Source organism: Necator americanus, chromosome I (genome assembly GCF_031761385.1).
Source record: "Necator americanus strain Aroian chromosome I, whole genome shotgun sequence".
NCBI classification, from domain to species: Eukaryota; Metazoa; Nematoda; class Chromadorea; order Rhabditida; family Ancylostomatidae; genus Necator; species Necator americanus.
Window position 1 is genome coordinate 37,038,122 of NC_087371.1, and position 21,776 is coordinate 37,059,897.

Below are 21,776 nucleotides of genomic sequence, written 5' to 3' on the forward strand. Positions count from 1 at the left end.
CGGAGAAACAACTTGTGGTTGGGGTATCACAGTGAGAGAGTTCGTCATTTTTGTTGGAACATGTTTGCAAAATGACTTTGTTGCTGTTGTTGTTGCAGAGCTGGAACGAGCGGAAATTAAACATAACGCAGAGGTAGTTTTATGTCGCAACTTACCTTGTAGTGCAACTAACTGCGCCATTTCGTGAGCGCCTGCTGACGTACCAGCCATCTTAAAAGAGATCCAAATGTATTGAGAGCTTGTTCTTTAGTTTTCTTCGAGTACTCAGGAATTAGTTTACAATTATGCATCTCATCACTCTTATCGTTAGGCTGTCAAAATGGCAACATTTCACATACTGAGAAAAACGCCTGTTGAGAAATAGGTCTAGTAGAAATTCACCCTAATAATTGTAGGTAAAATACAATCTGCTTGGCTATTCTTATACGCTCCAACATCTTTAAAAGAGCTTTTTTTGTTCTCGCTTTGATTATTTATAGTAAATTTCACTCCTTGGTAATATATCTAATAATACCACACAGAATATCGATTAAATGTATGAATGGACGGAAAATTGGTCAGTGGTAACTCACTGGAAATTGAGCGCCTCGTGCACCCGCGGCCATTTGCTGCATATAGAGGTGGTGCATCTGTGCCATCTGAGCTTGCGCAGCAGCTGCCTGCATCATAGCAGCCTGGTGTTGACCTGAACAGCACTAAGATTATGAACACAAGTCAAGAACGGCTATTTCTTAGACTAACGACATTTTTCAAAAAGTGATAGCGCTTCTTTCGCTCAACAGATGTGACCTTGGTTGCATATTTGATGTATAGAGCGCACCGTGCGTGTTGTATAAAGTCGAGAGATCATGTGCATTTCAGAGCCTGCGTTATAGTCTTCATCGTGGAAAAAAGGCGAAAAAAACTTCCAAAAATAGGAGGAAAACATTTCCTCAACCTGTGCAGTTAACTCCAGAAAGAAAACTATGATGAGCATGTTCTAAAACGCTACCAGAAGAAGGTGGCGCTATTATTCTGTTGTAACCGCAAGCCTGAAATTTTCAAGCTCTAACCGATGAGTGATACGGCGAATTCCTCTAAGCTCAAAAACTGGGAGAATAAGGAAACCATTAGTAAGAAAAAGTCCAAAATTAAAATATTGTAAATTGGTGACACTATATTATGATCACACTCAACAACATACAAGTTTGATCACTTGCAAACAAATGTCAGAATTTGGTTGGAATGTGTTGCTTCATTCTTTGTGCCCACAAGAGCTTGCCTCACAACACCACCTCCAGATTCTTCAGATTAAGTAAACTTCCTTGTAAAGTTATCGAAAAATGCAAAGAGGTTCTAGATATCCCAATGTATTATTTTGTCTGTGGTTATAATTGGGCAAAGTCAAAAGAGAACAATGTCGTACCCGTTCCTGATTGCATCATTTGCAGTCCGAATTGGCGTTGCATGTTCTGCGCAGCGGGGGACTGCATCGTTTTCCCAGCAGATAACACTCCGCTCGAAGGCGTAACGTCTAGATTAAAATTAGGAGTAAATTGGAGTAGAACGTGAACACTACAATATATTCTTACAAAAAAAAACCAACCATCAGAGGGTTTCATATGAGACTGTGGAAGTTTGTTTAGCGGTTGCTGTTGAGGTGACGGCGCAGGATTTGCAGTTGGAGTTGCACCAAGTTGAGTAGGGGTGAAGGGTGACATCATTTGATGGGCGAATGAAGACATGTACATTCCAGTGGGTGCAGGAGTTACTGGTACTGCAATTATGACTATTCTGAAGACACCATTGCGAGAACAGGACAGGAAAGACTAACTATAAAAGACGTTTAGTAAAAAAAACATGAACTCTGATTCCTGTTAATCATTTGTAACAGCACCAATGTCGAAAAGATCCAAAAGGAATGAGAATTTAGAAATCTAGAACGTTATTTGTCACTGAAAAGGGAACTAACATTCACAATTGTATTGTTCAAAAGTTCCAGACTTTGAGAATTTCAAGGAGAAAACCAGGCTACTTAATGTTGACACTGCTATGGTGTTGGCTACCCTAATTCAAAGTCACTTCAAGTGTTTGAAGCTTTTGGGCTTGAATTTCAATAAGAAAGCAACAAACAGCGAGCAGTTGCCGATATTGCCGACACAGACGTTGGCGTGCCAACTGAATTCACTACAGGACTTACTCCAGTACCATTCACAGTACCTCGATTGCGTTCAGCTGCAACAATTTATAAAAACAGTGCAATGTAACGCCACGCGTAGTGGACGTAGCATGATTGCTCTCCTCACACATTTCCAATAACGAACCTGACACGGGTTGGAAGGACGACTGAAGTGCGGTGGGAGTCGCTGGCGCTACCGGCATTGACGACGGGCGTGAAACTTTAGGTTGTTGTGGGGTGGACGGCAGTGACTCTGGAACAGAGCATTTCTATGAAGTATAAGAAGAGAAAAAAGAAACTAATGCTATTTGTGTCTCCTTTGTTTGTGTTTTATTTCCTCGTTTTGCTAAGGGTAGTCATAACATCACTTTTATTGCTTAAATTTTAGTGCTAATAAGAATACTAATCCAATTTATTACATTGTTCTACTCTGGATAGTCTCCGGGTAATTTATGAAACCTTTCCAGGTTTTAAAGGATGGGATCCCTGAAACAGAAGGGACGTGGTCCGTGTTTTACAAGTGCCACGATGAAAAGCGCAGCTCCTTCCTCCTACCAGAAATCCTGGATTTGGAGAAATCCGAAGCAGCTGGACCCATCGGTCTGCACGTTCAATAAAAAGATACCTTGCGCACCCTCACAAAATGAGAATTTTCCCTAACGATTTGCTTAAGCAAATTATCAACAGGTAAACTAAGGTATTATTGTCCTGGTACGATGTTCTTATTTTGTGAAGTAAGCAATTTGTTGCACCTGTTTTCGTATACGTCGTCGACCACGACTGATGATTCATGTTCGTAAAAAATCGCTAAAAGTTATCAGACAGAGTTATCGGACTTCATTGCGACAATTTTTCACAAAGCTCCGACCCTGACCAGTTAGTGGAGTCATTCCAACCTCGAAAACTTCTCTAGCGCTGCCCTTGGAGCTGCGCTAAATAAACCACAGTTTAAATATACCTACTTTAGTTTACTGTCTAAGCACAGAGCAGAATAAGAATAAATTCAAGCAATTCAAAAAATTCAAACAGATTTTTTTGTTAAAAACACCTTACCAAATAATAACCAGAAATTAAAATCGCTGCAACACTGAAAACAAGACAAGAAGCACCTGGTACTGGTTCTCGCTCTCTAGGACTTGAAGCGAATTCTGGTGATGTGAGAATATTTGCGGGGCCAGAGGCCGAGCTCGTAGGAAGAGCAGTGGAAATCAGAAGAGGAGCACGAACGTCGTTAGTAGGTTCTTCCTTAAACTAACATTTTTAGGCAATTTGAACACAAGTAAAGACAACAAAATTTCTTGCTATTATTTGATTAAAAGATTAATATGATTACTTTCTGCAGCTGGGGGGCCACTCCATCATCAGAAATGTCTGAGTAACCTGCTGGAGACTTGGAAGGTTGCGGATCTTCAACCTTTGTCTCCGTTCCGGATGATGTCGAAGCAGGTTTTTCCTGCTGAATATGCACGATATTTAAAGATTCAAAGATGGAATATTCGGTAAATAGTAATTATAGCTACGAAAGTACCTATTTTAAAAAGCAAAAATAAACAACCATTTCTGCACAAAAAAATACGACGGAATTCTTTATTTCCACTGCTCAGTGGTGGTTTCAAAATCACGATTAGGTTTAAACATAATACAAATGAGCAACAGAAATGGTTCAGTAGAGATTTTGAAATGCTTTTCACCTTCTTCCTTCTTCTTATTTGAGAACAACGTAAAGTATGAGTCGAGCAACGAAGTCCAATCAACAGAACAGTCCTTACATGACACCATAATCCTCACCTTCACAGATCCCTCCGCTGTTGATGGACACGGAGGCACTTCAGGGACGAGCCCTTCCACATCTGTTTGCACAGATCGCCTACGGAACGCAGATATGTCAGTTTGACAACATATGGCTTCATACATAACCTGAAAAACAGCAAGTCAAACACCGGCCCACTTCAACAACTTTGGACCATCATACCGCTCTCTTCGCATGAGCAGTAGCTTTGTGGTACTCCATCTCTTCGCCTCGTGCATATCGATACTGACAGCCTTCAAACGGGCAAACGTGCATTGACTTCCTGAAGAGTGAATGCTATATCATACGCACAAAAGTAAACTATACCAGTAACACCAGCTAGTTAACTGAGTAAATTTCACACATAATTGAAATCTGTGATTGGTTACGACATTCATAGGCGCTTCTTCTACATAAACTTCTTACATTAGTAATACAATATACATTGCAACGTGAGGGAACCCACCGTCCAGGAACCTCAAACAGTTTGAAAGCGTCCATGTTGGAAGAGGATCCACCAACGGTAGATTCCACATCTAACTCTTCATCGTCATCCTCTATAAATCCGCTTATTGTTTCTAACCAAGTAAATACTCTTCATCCAAACATATGTTGACAGAGGAAAATCACACTATTCTCACATTTATCACCATCTAGAGATCTACCGATACTGTTCTTTCTGTGATGCGATGATCAACGGTTGCCGATAGACTGAAACTCAGGAGAAGAAAGGAGGGAAACTCACGGGGTTCCGCCGAGCTACCAGGACGAGTTGTGGAGCAAGAGAGCTTTCTCTTTGCATCAGATGGCAGCGATCTTTTCTTGGCGTCACGAGGAGTTGCTGGTTGCTGTCGCGATTTCGATGGCGTACTTGCACCACTGTTAGAGGCGCGTTCGTTTGCGTCACCGGAAGCACTGTTGCTGGAGCTGGTGGAGCTGCTGTTGATTATGGCCTGCCTGAAAATCCATACATTTAACGGTTTGAAAAGAAAATCCTAACGCAAAAAGTTTAGAACCGAAAATTAACTTCAAACTACTTCGCGTGCGAATAGCAAATGTAAACACTCCAGTTTTTATAAGCCTTTTAATGAGCACTTTCATAATCTATTCTTTACAGTATTCTTCATGAATGTACAATAAACCACAACTTTGTTCGGGAAAAAATATAGTTGTTTCTGTAACAGATTCCAGAAACGAGTTCAAAGAAAAAAGACGGACCGTTGTTCCTACATGACTTCTATCTTTTTAATCCCAAGAAGTCTCTTCCTCTTTAACTGTATTAGATACGACAACATGGTCTATACCTCTTTTTCATGTAAGGATTGTATGCAGGAGAACGACCATCAGTTAGAACACCACTCATCTCCTGGTCCTTCCATTTCACCGTGACATACAGCTCGTTATCTAAAAATAGTACATAACTACTCGTACAACAAACTTAGCCGAATAAATTTCAACCACTGGCTTCCACATCAACTTTTCGAAGATGTTTGAGATCATTTCGCAGCAACTTGCACTTCTATAAGCTTCTATAGCTTACCATCGAGTAATTTCAGCGAAAATGCCAAATGCAAATGAATTAAACAATCCATAATCATGTATCGCTAGAATTAGTACTGACTCATGTTGTATCCTTATTTATATTGTAGGTTATTTGTTTCATATTAACTTAGCCTGTTGCCAACTGAAACTATGTCAACAATGGATGCATTTTCTATCGTAGGAAAGAATCAAAGTGAAGCATCAGTTGCCAGTCAGCCACAACAACCCTCAAAGCATTTAAAAAAGCAGTTTACACTCCAAATTCCAAAGAAAACAACGTAACACTAACTTTCCATCTTGCACACAACCGTCATCTCCACAAGTCGAGTAGATCCGATTTCTAAGTCGAAGAAAGAAGCATCACTGTCGCTCTGCACCGCTCGAGAATGAACACACGTACCACGATCGCGAGACTGCTAAAATGAACAATTAAATGGTGCAAACAAAAGAATTTGCAGGTGTTGAATGCACCTACTTGTTTTCCTTTCCTAAAATAATTGTCCAACAGAAATCAAAATTAAAACTTGTGTACCGGTTTTGGTTTCTTGGTCACTGTTTCGTCGGAGTCAGATTCGGGAAGATTTTGCTCGTCGAATGAACTGTCTTTTCTCTTCCGAGGTGGTAGTCCGTCACCTCGACCTTTTGTCCTGTAATGTGATTCTTCTGCCGTGACCTCTCATAAGGATTCGACATTTCAAAAAAAAAAAAACAACTTCCTACATTCCGTTAGCTTTGTACTTCTTTTGGCGCTTTCCGTTAGCTGAATGATCACCCTGGACACCACTAGACTCGTGTGTAGACCTGAACATCTCATTATCAGTTCTAATTTGATGACTGTGGAGGTAAGACTCAACGAAACGAACGTTGAACTGCGAGGTGTAGATACCAAAGAGTGATTGTCGCTTCTAGGAGCGAAAACTGAAGGATTTGCTTCGTGTTGAAGTCTTTTCCTAAAACCAAATACGTAAATAATTTTACGTCAACTAGAAAACTCGCCAAAGTCCAATGAAGCAAAATGTTCAATTTTAAAAATTGATACTTGTGTTTCAGTGGAGAGTTGCTTAAGGTCGATGAAGTCTCTTGTTCACCGTGAAGTTTTGTAAGACTAGCAGTGAAAGGGAACGCTGAACTCACAAATTTCACATTTATGTCAGTATTTTACGAAAATAACTCTCTAGGATCTCTCTAGGACTAACATGAACTCTCCATACGTTGAGCACCAGTGGTGCCTCCATGGTAATGCATATCTCCGCTCGAAGTAACTTGCGGCTGACCAAACACGGGAACTGTCAAAGGTGTGGACAGCTTGTTTATAGAGGTGTTCTCGGCATCCCCTACAATGAGCACAGGATCTGAATAAATTCGTGAAATGCGCAAAAAATATACCTCTAATAATCAACTTATAATTTTCACTTTCCCGGGGAAAAAAGGTGCATTTGATTTCCCATTATTCAGAGATTATTGCATATTAACGTATTTGTAATCATCATAGCGATATGCAGGGAGCTTTTAGAATATTCATGATTTAATTCAACATTAGAAGCGAAATGCACACTCGGAAAGAGCCTATTTAAATCTCCTAAATTACATCTACGAATATTAATTATAGAAAATGTTGGGGATAACTAGTCGCACACGTTGGGACGCAACCCAACCTAGTTCCCTAGAGCGCAAAAGCTTCTGCATCTGTTCTTTACACGACTATGTATTACTATCTCTGGACATAATTTAAGTTGCTATCAGAAAAATTCAAAATCTAGCTCACCCTGGGCAGACTTGACATCAACAAGAACGCTTGATGAAAAATCATGATCCATAGATCCGGACCCGTCTTGGATGTCGTCTATTAGGAGACGACCTTCGTCGTCCGACATGGGTCAGACTTGCCCGAGTAGATCACCAAAAGAAGAGAGTTACCAAATGTGGGCGAACGAACATAAACCAAATAAAACGGTAAATACACATAAATAAAGGTTAACAAACGAATTGATTTCAGACAATGTGACTTATACCAAATAATTCAAAATTATCATGAACACTTGGTAAGCTATAGAAACGCATTTCCTGTACAAGATACACCTCCCATCGGGCTGAATGTTTGTATGTTTTCCCAAAGAAATGAGATATCTGTGACCTTTTGCTGCGAATATGCATTGTGAGCAAATGAAAAAGAGCCCGCATATGCGAATAGAGCCGGCTCCTCTTCTGCATTTATCCTCGAGAAAAACTCAAGTACATTTTCGTACAACATATTCTCCTTCATTACAAGCACCGTGTGGAACACAGAAAAGGATAAACAGATCAAAATATACGGACCCTGAATAGAGCAGCAGATTTTCTGTCTACGAGCCACTGTGACTGATATCACGATAAGTTAAGGGCAGATAGATAACGTTAAGCAAATAATGGCTCTCTGAGATATACTGTAATTATCATTCAATTTTTTAACGCATAACTATAACAAAATCAGATCAGAGCCCGCTCAGCAAGCAACTTCTATTTTTAGAAAAATCCAACATCATTTAACCGGTTGAACTGTGATTATTTCGAAATAGAAATAAAAGGAAGAAATTCAGTGACAAATATGAAAGCGAAGTGACTAGCAAGGAGGGCTTACATCTGAGAGAGGTCAAATGAGAATAAAGACTATAGAAAATAAACTAAACTCTTAGGAACCAGATAAACAAACCATTAAGCGAGAACAGAAGTTACTACTGGAAACAAAACTCAAGGAAATTCGAAATAAACCACATTTCTTAAGGAAAGAAAAGTGACTATTTCGGCGACCAAAGCATCCTTATCACTAGGATTAAAGTGAGTAGATCTGCTTCTGCCTACAGGGTTATTAGCAGGATATGGTGCTAGACCCAGTTCTCCAACACTTTAGGAATAAATAGAGAAGTTGACAATGAATTTCTAAGGACTTATATGGTTAAAATCAAAACGTGAGATCCGACCAGTCAAGAATAGTCAAGGATTTCCCGCAGAGAATCCAAAGAATTGGTCTCAAATTTACATGGACTTGCCCTGACGGACTCAACTGATCGAGCGGCGAAGATCACGCCCAGGTTCAGCACTGGACACAAAGCATTTTTTTAATATAAAACGTCGATCGATAACGAAGGACACGACGCGAGCCAAAATTCTGCGAGCGCGGCGGGACCGCGGCGCCCGTTCGCGCGCTAAATCGGTGCGGCCGGCGAGTATTCGAATGCGCTCCTGAATTTTCAGATCTCACCATAGATCGTTTCTGGTTGTAGACCCTTACGGTGGGTTCGGGTGACATCTTTAGGACTGGGATCTCAGTGTTGCTGATATCCCTGGGAGAGGTGTCCTGTGCCCTGACTTCGATACTTGTGCGAATAACAGGTGTATGTCAATAAGTCATTGATTTCGAGATAGTTCCCGCCGGTAGTGCTTACTCAGATCGTCAAGGTAGATTCTGCAGATCCTTCATTTAGTCTCTCTTCAATTACTTAACGCCATATCTGACTGGTCAGTACCAATCACATTTCTGTTTTCTTTAATTCATACAACTTATTGATATTATCCTCTAAACTTGTTGTAGGGATGTATTTCAGTATGAATGAGTAAATATCTCAACACATTTCTATAGGAATAATTTTCAAATGTTCGGATAACTTCCAGAGGCGAACTGCGCCGACTAACTTCCTGAGATGGGTGGAGGATCGCTCTAATAAAGTGTCTGACCTTAATTGATGATTTCTAGCGATTGATGTTTGTTAACATATAACACTGAGCATACGCACGGTTCAGTTTACAGTATGCTTGAAGCTACATTGGTAAATTTAGTCGATGTTTACGCTCCATCCATGGCATTTGCCTGATCTGATCCTCAGGTAATACGACGGTACCCTATTTATTTGTCAGAAACTTAAATTGAGTGAACTCCATGTTCAGGTTTCGGTATATGAATATATAGGAATATAATAGTCACAGCACAAAGAATTTTGTTCCTACACTGTCTTTTGAACTCGAGAATCAAAAGAATGGTAGCGCGGTAGGAGCTACGGTATAATTCTAGAGTCATTTTGATATATTTTAGTTCATTCCATTGGGAATGAGTGGTATGTTTGACCTTTATTCATTACTAAGAAATTTTCAACTTCACTTTCTGTCCATTGACGAATCTGGCTCGGAAAAAAAGATTACTGTAGTACAGTTTGACGAATTTGGCGCATTGTTGTCGTTTGTGCCTGTTCACGGCGCCATATCTCTGCAACTGATCCCGCTGCGTTTCTATATCTTATAATTTTTAATGTTATGACATATTGGTGAGTGAAGATTCTGAAGATGAACATAGACCTTCTGTATGAGAGGTCCAGTATTCGGGAAGTGTTCGGTGGTATCTTTTTTCCCTTAAGCTTTTTTTTCATAATTTAGGATGTTGTACTGCAATATTAAGGATGCTTATATTAGTCTCAATGCCCATCCTTGTGACTGTTTTTTGCTTTTTGTATAGTCAGAAGTATTTTTTGACTGGAACGTAGGACCATATGGACTTTTGCGTATTTTTACCTCCCTTACGTACGTAGGCATTAATTATTGTTATTTTTTTGTAAGGTATTAATTTTCCCTAACATTATTGAATAAACAAATGTATTCGCCAAGTTCGTGCAAAATTTTCTCCCTTTACTTGCTCTTCCCTTAAAGGCATCACCCCACGAATCTGAGGTGATGCGGATTTCAGGTGGAGTATTCGTATACGGGATGGGAGGCTATGGAGAGGGGGGTGATCCCGTCCTTTCTTCCTAATTGCCGTAAAAAATGGCCCGGAAGATGCGGCTTCAGGCGTTGTGGAGCACTATTTTCTACAAGGAGTTTGACTAGAGCGCGCCAGCCCTGTGCGGCGCCGCATCTTCCGGGCCATTTTTCACGGCAATTAGGAAGAAATGGACTTAACACCCCCTTCTCCATAGTCTCCCATCCCGTGTACGAATACTCCACGTGAAATCTGCACCACCTCAGATTCGTGGGGTGATGCCTTTAAGAGATGCTATGAGTATTATATGCAATCCTTCTTCGAACGTCCTCCTCCAACCCTCACCCATTCCTCGTTGCCCTACTCTTCAGGCAAGGTAATGATAACATAAGTACAAAGGTTTCAAGACATGGTTCGAAAACTAGAAGAAATTGAGCGAGGTTAACTGCTGACAATGAGATCCAGATAAGTGGAATGCTAGAGATTGAGCATTCACTTCCGCTTGTTTCGCTTTACACTTCGCTTTAACTTGGACCGCAACTACCTATGATGACAGTGTTTCTCGATTTTTGGGCCAGTTGGTTACGTTTTTGAGATAATGCAGACCATTATAATTAATTAAAAACAACCTGAGGTAGGAAACAAAAGATGTTTTCTTTTGTTTCCTACCTCGAGTTGTAACAAAAAGGGAGAATTTTCATCGTGCGTGGATCTTCCTTTGCTAGTGAATCGGTTTAAATTGTACATATTTCTAGTGGATGAATGAAAGGGAGGAGGCGACGTCCCAGTCAGAAAAGTAGAGATAAAGCTGAGGAAGGTGGAGGTGTTGTTCCTGAGAAGCTGGAAAGGTAAAGATTTCATCTCTGTGCTATTTTGCTTTCTAATGATAACTCTTTAATGCAACTACGGTGGTTAATTTCAGAGAATCTACGACAACTCAGACACAGCAAACACTACCTCAGCGCACTCCATCTACCTCTTCAACGGCCTCGCGAAAAAGAAAGACAGAATCGACAGAGGTAATGTGTCCTCTATTCGGTTGTATAAATTCGATTCCTTTGCAACCGAAAAATCCAAAACTGTTATGTTTTACTTTCAAAAATTTGATTGTGCTTCTGCCATCCAGGCGCTCTTTGTATTCTGCGTTCACAAAGCGTGGGAAATCATGCATATTTGTCGACTTACGCACCAATACCGATTGTCGGCGTATCTGCTGTCTCAGTGTTCATCGAGTTTTTGAATTTTACTTGCGATATGTCTTCCTGGTAGTCCATATAAATGGCCATATTGCAGGCCTCCACTTCCTCAGTGCCTTGTGCCAAACGTCGCCAAACAAGCGATTCTCTTGAGGAAATGGCTCCCGAATTCCTCCCATCCACTTCGGAAGAAGGTTGTCAACCCAATATTGAGGATGACCAGCTTTCGGTGTTCAGCACAGAAGCGTCTAGTGAACATGCTCCCTCCTTCTCAGATAGCGAATGCGAAGGTGAGGGTAAGTTTTTTTCTTGGAAGCTTGGCGAGGATATTGCTATCTATGGGAGCATGGTGGTGCTATTTAGAACAATGTTACGATGAGTACAATGAAGAGTTAGAGAACGATGCTTTTCGGGAACTCGAAGCAGGCCTTAACGACTATACGTATCATGTGAAAGACACTCCACCTCAACTAACTGCGCTCCGATGTACGGGGATTGGATCACCTAAAAAGGTTCGTCCTTTATTTCCAAAAGTGATTCCGTGCATTGTATACCTCATTTACTGCACACTTTCACTGTTTGCTTTGTAGGTTTGGGGACTACTTTGCCGAAAAAATGAACTGATCCGTGCAAGTCATCGTTTACTTGATAACCATCCTGAGTTAGTACCACGAACACGTGCTGTTTTGGTGGACTGGATGATGGAGGTGCAGTCTTTTCCAGTAGTGATAATCAACAGACATCTTCCATCTTAGGTCTTTCTTTGACGTTGTATCAGACAAAATGCGAGAAGCGACTGGTTTTAGTTTTTTTCCGCTCAGAATTCCACACAGAAGTGCCCTTTTAGGCGCCAAAATGTGGCTGAACACATCCCTCGGTTGTGGGGTGCAATGTGTTTATGTACATTGATTGGAACTATTGTTATGCCTCGGAATCTATTATGGTTTTTGCTTGATTTTTTTAGAAAATTCGAACAAAGCTGTACAGTAATCTCGTATGGTTGCGGATTACTGTAACACCCATCCGAACTTCGAATGACATTTTCTCGTCATGTATCTATATTAAAGGTCTGTGGAAGCGAAAAACAACATCGAGAAACGTTTCATTTGGCAGTTGACTATGTGGACAGATTTCTTGGAACGTTTCACGGCATCAGGTCGCAAACCTTCCAGCTGGTCGGCACAGCAGCCTTGTTTCTCGCAAGTAAATATGAGGTAAATGCTAAATCATGTGAATTATCGACTTGAAAAGAAATATGTGAATCGAAGTTCTTTTTCCCTAAAATACCGATTATTTATCGCCTTCGCAAAAAAAAAAACGAGTATGAAGGTTAATGTGGGGAAATAAACTGGAAAAAAAATGGAATAGAAATGTGTGGCCGGGTTCTGAGAAAAGTAGATTATCTCAAAACCAGTGTAAAGCTCGAAAAGAAAAAGAATTTGTCAGAAAAATGAAATGTGAAGATCATTAAAACAATAAGTTATCAACAACAAAAGTTATGGCCCGTCGTGGCACATTCTATGATATCTGAGATAATGCCAGGCATTGAGACCCTAATTACCACTGCAAGATATTAGAACCTGGTTAGCTCGTGTTTTCCTTTCCAGTAAGGGTTTTTTTTTGGCGCACGATCAATCTTTAATGATTAATTTCATATTCGCTGTAAATGTTACAGCAAAAATTCTACTTCTTCTTTTCCTTAACGAACCAGTACTCATCAATATAGAGGAACACTATTTCCGATAAGTGTACAGGTTGTTTGCAGTGGAGTTTAGCACATCTGCTTTCCTCTACTTATAGTCGGATCATGGAATTCGGCTTATTTGCATAATTGGTTGCATTCGAAGAGGCGCTTTGGAGCTAGCGGTTGGGACCGAGGTGGGACCATCGTGAGCTGCAGCGAGTGATAAGTTGTGCTAGCAAGGATACCTTCTCGATCTTAACTGCTACGCTCCACTGCACCGGTTTGAGCGCAGCCAGTTACGAAGGTGCTCTCTTTGCTCCTACCGAACTTCATCTCCTTTTGAACCGACGTCACCGTGTTGATGAATGAGTAAATCCACAACATAGAGGACTAACCCGCGATTCAACAAGGATTTCCCCACAATCTACGACCCCGTATAGGTATTACCGGAACGAAATCCGTACCACTCCAGAATCGTGGGGTGGTACCTTTGACGCAAGCTATCTGAGCGAACAAACGTTAGAAATTTTTTTTTTTTTTTTTTTTTTTTTTCAAAACAAAAAAGGGGGGGAAAGGGGGGGAGGGGGGGGGGGGGGGGGAGGGGGGGGGGGGGGGGGTGGGGGGGGGGGGGGGGGGGGGGGGGGGGGGGGGGGGAAGGAAGGAGGGGGGACCCTCCCTAGCACAACCCCCCCCCCCCCGCGGCTCATGACGGTCCCACCTCGACCCCAACCGCTATCTCCAAAGCGCCTTTTCGAATGCAGCCAATAATGCAGCTGAACTAAGTTTCATATCGTTTTCATTCGACTATAAGTCGAGGAAAGCAGATGTGTTAAACTCCACACAAACACTGCATACAACCTGCATAGTTATAGAAAAAAAGTGTTCCTCTTTATTGATGGCGTGATGAATTATAACAATACCAAAGCAAAATTAGAACAATACCACCCCATATTCCTGGGGTGATGGACTTGAGCCCCTTTAGAAAATTTCCCTTTCCTTGAACGAATCATATTCTTTACCTGAATTTTGTTTGAGTGGAAGTCGGACGAGAAAAACTATCTTTATTATTATGAAAAATCTACTAATGCTGCAACAGTGTACCAAACCATAGGTTAACTAATTTCTTTATCGATGACGAATTAGGCTTTTGAAATGGAACTTTTCCTCCTTTTGACTTTGACTTTTCTCTGGGAAAAGAGCAGTCAGGAGCAGAGGTGGTTCACCTTCGTCCGCATCATTCTAAAGAAAAAGTCCCCTTAGTGTTAAATACAATGAGAACTTGAGAGGATACGTTACTAGTGGTCACACTTTCTAGGCTCTGACGAAGGAGGCGCCGCCGAAACGTTAACCGTAACAAAGAGAGCTAACAGTCTAAGATTTTCCTTCACATAAATTATAGTCAGACCGAAATATCGATTTTCTTGGGAATCAGTTATTATTATTATTAGTGTTGTCGGCATCGAAATGATCACTATAGGTCTACTTTCGGTTGTAGCGAGATAAAACTCTAATTTGTATTAGTAACTTCACAAACGGCCGCAGTTAGCATTTTCACATTCACATAGCAGGAGCGGCGAATTGTTTTTCATGGAAACAGTTGCAGAAAAATACACGGTGAAGTATATTCTCCAAGCTGTGAATGCAACATTTTAGGTTTTTTATTTTGTTTAATAACTCGACCTTTTATACGCTATAATTTCACTTTGGTATGAAATTTCGGGCGCGTTGAAGCGGGGGTCGAACATGTGCTTCTGGATTATGTAATTGAGGGAACTCGTGCCGATAATGTATGTGAAACAAGAACCAAAGCTGTTACTTTTCATTACGGCTAACTTTCCGCAATCGTTACCTTCGTAGCCGGTTGGTAGTGCACACTCATGCTGAGATTCTCGTAATGTGGAATTTTCGCGGTCCTGAAGTATTTTCTTCAAAAGATTGGGTTCCTTGCATCATAAATCAACTTTACAAATCTAGACTTCTTGATTCACACGATCCCATTCCAATGTTGGGACGAAAGTGGATGTTCTATTCTTCAAAATCACGTTTGAAACGAAAGAAATTTGTCGAAGTGATAACTCGTGTTCTGCTATAGTTGTTGAGTTGGATTTTTGCAACTTATTTATTTAGGAAATTTATCCACCGAAGCTGGAAGAGTTTGTAGCTTACACCGATGGCGCTTGTACTGAACATGACGTGAGCGTTGATTTATTGTTTTATCATATACGATTTTTAGGTTCAAAAATGATACATGTCTCTAGGTCAGAACATTTGAAATTATCATGCTGAAAGAGCTGCATTGGTCATTATCACCTATCACTTCCGTACATTGGCTCAGTATGTATATGCAGTTCTTAGGAAACAAAGAGGTATAAGACTCGGATTTAAATCGGTATGTTTTAATACTAATCCTCCATTTAGGAGGTGAAGAACGATGGTGAGAAACATGTTGTGGACCAGTCTTTCATCGTTCCAGATACACTTCGCGAAGATTTCATGAACATGGCTAAGGTATACTTGAAGCAGCGGTTATTGTCCAATTAATATATTTCCATTTGTTTTCCAGGTACTTGACCTTGTGCTACTAGATGTCGTATCTCTAAAATATTCATATCGTGAACTGGCCGCTGCAGTACTTTTTGCATGTTATGAACCTCACTCCCTTGTGCAGGAAGTGACAGGTTTGTTGTTTTTATTGATGACTGTGATTCTACCCCAGTGCTCAGTTCTTGTCGGATATATGTAGAAATACGTAAATTATTTCCTCACATAGGCGACTTAGATTTTACAGTCGTACAAACACATCTCCCGGACATGTGAGAATCATGGGTATTAGTTAGGACTTGCATCACTTTACAAAACTATCAGGTTGATAAGAAAGTTTTGTCAGGGTATTCATCTTTTGGAAAGGTCCAGAACTTTCGATCCTTGATCGAATGTTGTACTGGGGCCTGCTCCCGCAAGACAGTCACCTCTTTCACTCTGTTTTCTTCGTTACACCTCTCAGCTTTAGATAAAAACGGTTCGAGTTCGGTCGCCGACTTCTTCGACTCGCAGCCTCCCTTGTTCTGGGAGAAGGGGATTGCTGACCTGTCCATTATTTGGTGACCTGTAGTGACTAGCAATGGCGATTATATTGTTGATTGACTTCCATTCTATGCTAAGTAAAAAAAATAAAGAAGAAAAATTTACAAAAGTCACAAGACTTCTTCACAATCCAATATTAAGATTTTACCTGAAAGCTTCGATGGTCTTTTTCGCTCTTCTGTTCCGTCACAACACTGTCTTGGGCCGTTGCGGAATAAACTCGATCTCACAGTGTGGTGCTTTCTTCTTTTTTCGTGCAATGTTAAGAGCAGTCATCGACCACGAACCTTGTATGCATGTGACCACAGATGAAACACGAAATCTTTTGTGAAAGCAGCGATCCTTTAGTTCTAAGATGTGCAAATAGAGATCGCTATTTCATTACAGATGAATTCAGTTTGGTGGTTTTCACACGTTCGATTTACCGCATTAGCTGCGCGGATGATGCGATGCGGCCTATTGTTAGCTGTTTTTATGAAAACCAACTGAAACGTGCGCGCATGTTTCTAGACCGTTCTTGTTTGCATAGACATATGTGTCAACAGCAAGCTGTGACAATTGTGTCATTTGTTCAATAATTACATCTACTGTAGTGGGTTCATTGCTACCATTCGCATCGTTATCAGTGTAGCGAAGGCTTTAGACCGGCGGCTGTATCAGATGGGGTTAGTCATAGTGGGGATGCAATTTGTAAAAAATGATGGCACTTTATTGGAGACGGTTGGTCAAAACGATGTTCATTTTCGTTTTGCCACATTATGTCGTATCTTGATGTGCTAGTTCCAGGATATTCGTATGCAGATCTTCTAAAGGTCGTTGAGTGGGTGGAACCTGTAGTAAAAGTATGTGAACGTCTACGTTCTTTGGGAGATCCAATATTGATTGTGGAAGGAGTACGTGCTGACGATTTGCATAACATTCAGACACACCCAGACCAGGATTTCGAGGAGATCATGGTATACATATTCCATTCAAGCATGTTTTGTCTTGTGTTCATTTTCCATTCATAGGCGCAAAAACATCAAATACACCAATTTCTTCAAAAGGATATTTAGGCTAACATCGAGAGCGAACGGGAGATTGCCGAACGCGCCCGTCAAAAGCTTCCAATAGCACGTCGAAGAGGACCTTTGAGAACCCGATGTACTAACCCAGATCATATAACCATTTTTACATGAGCCATGTTGACCAAAGGTTGTTATTTTACATTTACAATTCATTTCTTAGCTAGCAAGCAACCAAAAAAGAAATTCCCTATTCGCTCGTGGTGCAGACCACAGAACATGCCATTGACTAAGTAATCCTTTCTGAATGGGCTTTCTGTAAATTACCTTTTAACTTGTTCCTTCATATGTCTGCCTATTACGCTTTCGAGTATGTCTTCTAGGTAAAGTCGGGTTTATTAATTAGAGCATTTTTTTTGTTGGTGTGACTATTTACGTTTATTCGGACACATATGTTTTTTGTATCATTGAAGTTGGGTATTTGCTGTACAATTCATTCCGTTATTCGCCTCTGTCAGATGATTGTGCATCAATAAATTATTGTAGTTCAGTCACGTTTACCCCACTGAACCCATAGTGCTCTCTCATGACGAAATCAGGGAGCGAGTATGTAGCTAGGTGCTTCTTCTCGACTCTGATCTTATACCTGAAAATTTTTGGACATTGTGCGGACTGAATATGCAAGTGAAGGTGCACTCACCTTCTCAACTGTTCTTCGGCGAGTGGGTGGCGATTGGGATCTCCAATTAGTACGCGCGTTCCAGTGGAATCTTTCAACCTGTGGAAAAAAAGCTATGTCTGCTGTATTCTAAAATACAGGGAGTCACTATATTCTTGTCTTTAGTGTTCAGGAATATTTGTGGATTGTGTTTACCAACTGAGCCTCAAAGCCGTGCAGTAGTGGAATCAGACTAATGTGCTTGCCTTGATTCAGTCTAGGTTACGGCAAAATGATCGCACAGCTTTTGGATTGATATCACTAACACCTTCCTGCTAGTCGAAAGCTGAGACTAGCTGCCCAAAAAAGGTGCTAGAAGTGCTATGCCATTAATTTTGATATAGATAGATGTGATCAGAAGAGGATTATTATTTCCAATGCACTGGCACTGGAATGATTTGTCTCAATCACATTATATTTTACTCACTGATTTGTTATGCGCATCAGAACGCTTCCCGCCGGGTGAAAAGTTTGCCTACCTTGAGCACCTTATCTTCGTTTCTCCTCTACCTATCTTCTGCTGGCATACAAATTCAGTGTTTGTCTAGTTGGAGTTGAATTATGCTTACCACGATTCAGAATAGTTTCTGGTTCCGCTGTGCGAGACAGCACAATAATAACTTACTTTTTCAACCATGTCAGCACCTTCTCCGCAAATTCTGTGTCATAGAACATGTCTCCTAGTACTATAAAGGACTTCTTTACCTAAAAATAAACAGAATATGTTGCCAATTTGTACATTGTCCTGGCTAGCAAATGTCAGTAAGTTAGTACATACTGTTAAGAAATCCTGAGTAGTGATATTAGTTGAATAAAGTACGTTATCGCTGATAAATTGTGTTCGATCAACGGAGACAGAGTTCAGTCGATAGTTGATTTTGGTAGCAACTAGAGCATCTGAAAAAAAGACACTTCAACAAGAAAGCGTCGCTGTGTTGACACACGTGGGACTCGTTCAATGTTAAGCATTCTATAATTTCTAATTCTCGTTGCTCGCTGGCTTGCTCATGTATAAATTTCCTAAACTACTACCTTGAGATGAAGAGGAACTTTGTCACTAAAGTCAACGTTCGGCAAAATTTCCGAGGTTGAGATTCCTCCATCAGCAGCTAAAGGCCCACGGATCCCCCTCACTAAGGGCTTACAAATGGTTAGCAGCGAGGCTACGTGGCACGTCCTCAGGTGGGGGACAGAGGGGTAACCGCGAACCAAAAACGACCTTCAAAAAACCTTCTCCTCTTCGAAAAAAAAATAAAGGGAAAAAAGAACATTAACATGAACATGATGAGCACGTTGGGCTCACTTCTGTCGATGTCGTTAGCGATTACACTAGACCCAACCATGGATGCAGCAACGCTTGCCGAACCACAACCACATCCAAAGTCCAACACATTTGCTCCATTGAATAGATGAGGGTTGTCGAGGATATACCTAAAAGTTGCTCATCAGTTGGTTTATACCGGGAACGATCACATACAGTCGGCGTAAGACGTGTTGAAACGAGCCGATGCGACGCGCCCTCTACGAAAACATGTAATAGGATCTTTCTGCGGGATGCAGAAATCTCCCTGAACCTGTTTTTTTTTTGCTACTTAAGGTTTCTCATTAATTTTGCGCAATAATATATGCAGTTCTAACAAAACCCCTTTCCACTAATCAATCTTTTGTTTTGCTAATTAGACGCCTCTAAAAAATTACTTTCTGTCTTTTTTAAGTGTTATTTTGCACGACTAGCGTTTATTGTAATAGGAATCAGTCGAGTCAAAACGATTTTAAAGGTATCACCCCACGAATCTGGAGTGGCACGGATTTCCGCTGGAGCATTCGTATACGGGGTCGTAGATTATGGAGAGGGGGGGTGATTCCGTCCATTTCTTCCTAATTGCCGTAAAAAACGGCCCGGAAGACACGGCTTCATTCGTTTTGGCGCACCATTTTGTAAAAGAAGTTCGATTGGAGCGCGCCAGTCTTGTGCGGCGCCGCATCTTCCGGGCCGTTTTTTTACGGCAATTAGCAAGAAATGGACGGAATCACCTCCCTCTCCATAATCTACGACCCCGTATACGAATGCTCCTGTAAGATCATAGAATCCGTCCTAAAAGAAGGTTAACTATAAATGTTACCAAGAAGTGGATTAGAAGTCCAATTCCTGCAAAATGAAGCCTTTGAGAACAGTTTTCTTGGTTTTACTGTTACGAAAGATGCCAATCAAATGGAAAATTACTTCATTAGGACTACATATTACTATTACTAGAAATTTCGCGCATACTGTAGAAAGAGCTAAGTGCACATCTTTCGCATCAACACGTAATAACAGTGGCTTTTTGCTCGCTGTACATGTCATGGGTAAAATGTAGGTGGGACTGAGTGGCGCCCTTATTTCTTCTTGAAGTAAATAATTAAATCCATTGGAGCCCCAAGGCCTAAGCATTAATCTTACAGGGAAAGGTAGCTCAGAACGTAATAAGAGCGCCCCCCACATCCAACTACAGTCTGCCTCATGTCAGAACTCGACCTTGTCACCGCCTGTCCGCCTGGCCAATAAAATGCCCAAAATGGATCATCGAAAGGACATAGTTCAGGTTTGCTCCGCCAAAGTGAGCTCTGCTCAGTGATCAGCCTCAGACGAAGTTCCGGAGTCAGGCTCTCCTTAGATATGAGGGTGTTTCGAAGGATCCATTTTGCAACTTGACGAAACGAACCCGTCATCTGCGCTATTACGTATTGTTTCGAACCAATTCACCTTCCAGAATTCTGCAAAAACCTCAAAAGCATAACTACCACTTCCACTCATTTTCTGTGATTATCGAACATCGATTTTTTATCACTACTGTTAAACAAATCGGTTAGGATGCGATGATAACAATTCCACTAGGGTTCCACTCATCTCTCCCTAGTAAAAAAATCTCTCCCTAGTAAAAACGACGTTGAAGGCAGCGAATTCTACGACGACTTCAATTATGACGCGCCACGAGTCGCCTCTTTGTGCACGCGACGCATACACATGCTAGTGGTCGAAAGCCAATGCGGTCACCTCACCAACTTATTCAAGTAAAACAAATGAATAAGCTGCTAGGAAGAACGAAACGCGTACATAGAAGCGCGCTCTATCGTACCTGGTAGCAACTAAATTGGTTTTTTTAAACGAGAATTTAGAAGAGATGAACGGAGCAACCCCGGATACCGCAATCTAGAACCCTTTTTTCGCGGTCTCGCTCGCTACGTCAGATTCGTGGCATGCTGCCTTTAAATCCTCACTTTGTGCTCTGTGACTGTTTTTGAGCTTTTCTTGTCTTACGTGGTGATATTCAATTAAGTAATTGTACTAATGAGGTGGGGCAGAAGGTGGCTTAAAAGCGGATGTTAGTCCCAGAAAAAGGAAGTTCGTGCTAATCCCTGCACTTTCGAAACCGCTCATTCTGGTATTACGACTAGTTGATTTACAAGAGAATCAATCGATCTAAAGGACAAAGAAACTTCGGCAAAGTTGGAATTTCTAATTTTCATAAGTTATTGTTCTTCTTTTTAACTGATTTCCTTGAGCTGTAGCCAAGATTGGTATCGATCTTTATTAAACAGCGGCTAACGTTTCGGCGATATCGCCTTCGTCAGAGCCTGGAAAACTCAGGAAAAGGTAAGTACTAGCCTATGTGTTGCTGTTTGAGTTTGCTTACCGTTTGGGTGCTTTCTGTAGGGTGATGAGGCGCTTGAGGGGATAGGTCACTAATGGCTTTGAGTTTTCCAGGCTCTGACGAAGGCGATATCGCCGTTTAATAAAGATCGATACCAATCTTGGCTACAGCTCAAGGAAATCAGTTAAAACTACGTTTCAACATGCCGAGATTCAAAGACAGTCGAACATGGGCAATATTGTTCGT

At 41.1% G+C, this 21,776-nt stretch overlaps 3 protein-coding genes across 4 annotated transcripts; 1 reads left to right on the plus strand and 2 right to left on the minus strand.

Annotated features, from left to right (window-relative positions):
- Positions 1-44: 44 nt before the first annotated feature.
- RB195_008024 (uncharacterized protein) lies at positions 45-7,363 on the minus strand (the record flags this gene model as incomplete). Its single annotated transcript, XM_064181986.1, has 21 exons — positions 45-100; positions 156-210; positions 573-685; positions 1,406-1,513; positions 1,586-1,756; positions 2,113-2,214; positions 2,304-2,411; positions 3,268-3,403; positions 3,492-3,614; positions 3,947-4,075; positions 4,131-4,230; positions 4,414-4,504; positions 4,693-4,904; positions 5,252-5,351; positions 5,779-5,905; positions 6,022-6,136; positions 6,210-6,290; positions 6,353-6,439; positions 6,529-6,613; positions 6,686-6,823; positions 7,255-7,363. 21 exons carry the CDS (start codon positions 7,361-7,363, stop codon positions 45-47), a joined length of 2,346 nt encoding a protein of 781 aa, XP_064038732.1.
- Positions 7,364-10,974: 3,611 nt separating this feature from the next.
- Positions 10,975-17,354, plus strand: RB195_008025 (uncharacterized protein; the record flags this gene model as incomplete). Of its 2 annotated transcripts, none has more annotated exons than XM_064181987.1 (12): positions 10,975-11,060; positions 11,135-11,231; positions 11,506-11,704; positions 11,772-11,920; positions 11,999-12,115; positions 12,476-12,622; positions 15,220-15,285; positions 15,351-15,458; positions 15,511-15,600; positions 15,656-15,770; positions 16,963-17,132; positions 17,232-17,354. In XM_064181987.1, the coding sequence occupies 12 exons, from the start codon at positions 10,975-10,977 to the stop codon at positions 17,352-17,354; spliced, it is 1,467 nt and encodes a 488-aa protein (XP_064038733.1). The 2 variants fall into 2 exon arrangements, with proteins under 2 accessions (XP_064038733.1, XP_013298756.2); XM_013443302.2 differs by having other exon boundaries at positions 11,506-11,698.
- A 363-nt stretch (positions 17,355-17,717) lies between these two features.
- On the minus strand, positions 17,718-20,607 carry RB195_008026 (uncharacterized protein; the record flags this gene model as incomplete). Its single annotated transcript, XM_064181988.1, has 6 exons — positions 17,718-17,826; positions 17,881-17,958; positions 18,524-18,603; positions 18,677-18,795; positions 19,202-19,329; positions 20,414-20,607. The coding sequence occupies 6 exons, from the start codon at positions 20,605-20,607 to the stop codon at positions 17,718-17,720; spliced, it is 708 nt and encodes a 235-aa protein (XP_064038734.1).
- Between the last annotated feature and the right edge of the window lie 1,169 nt (positions 20,608-21,776).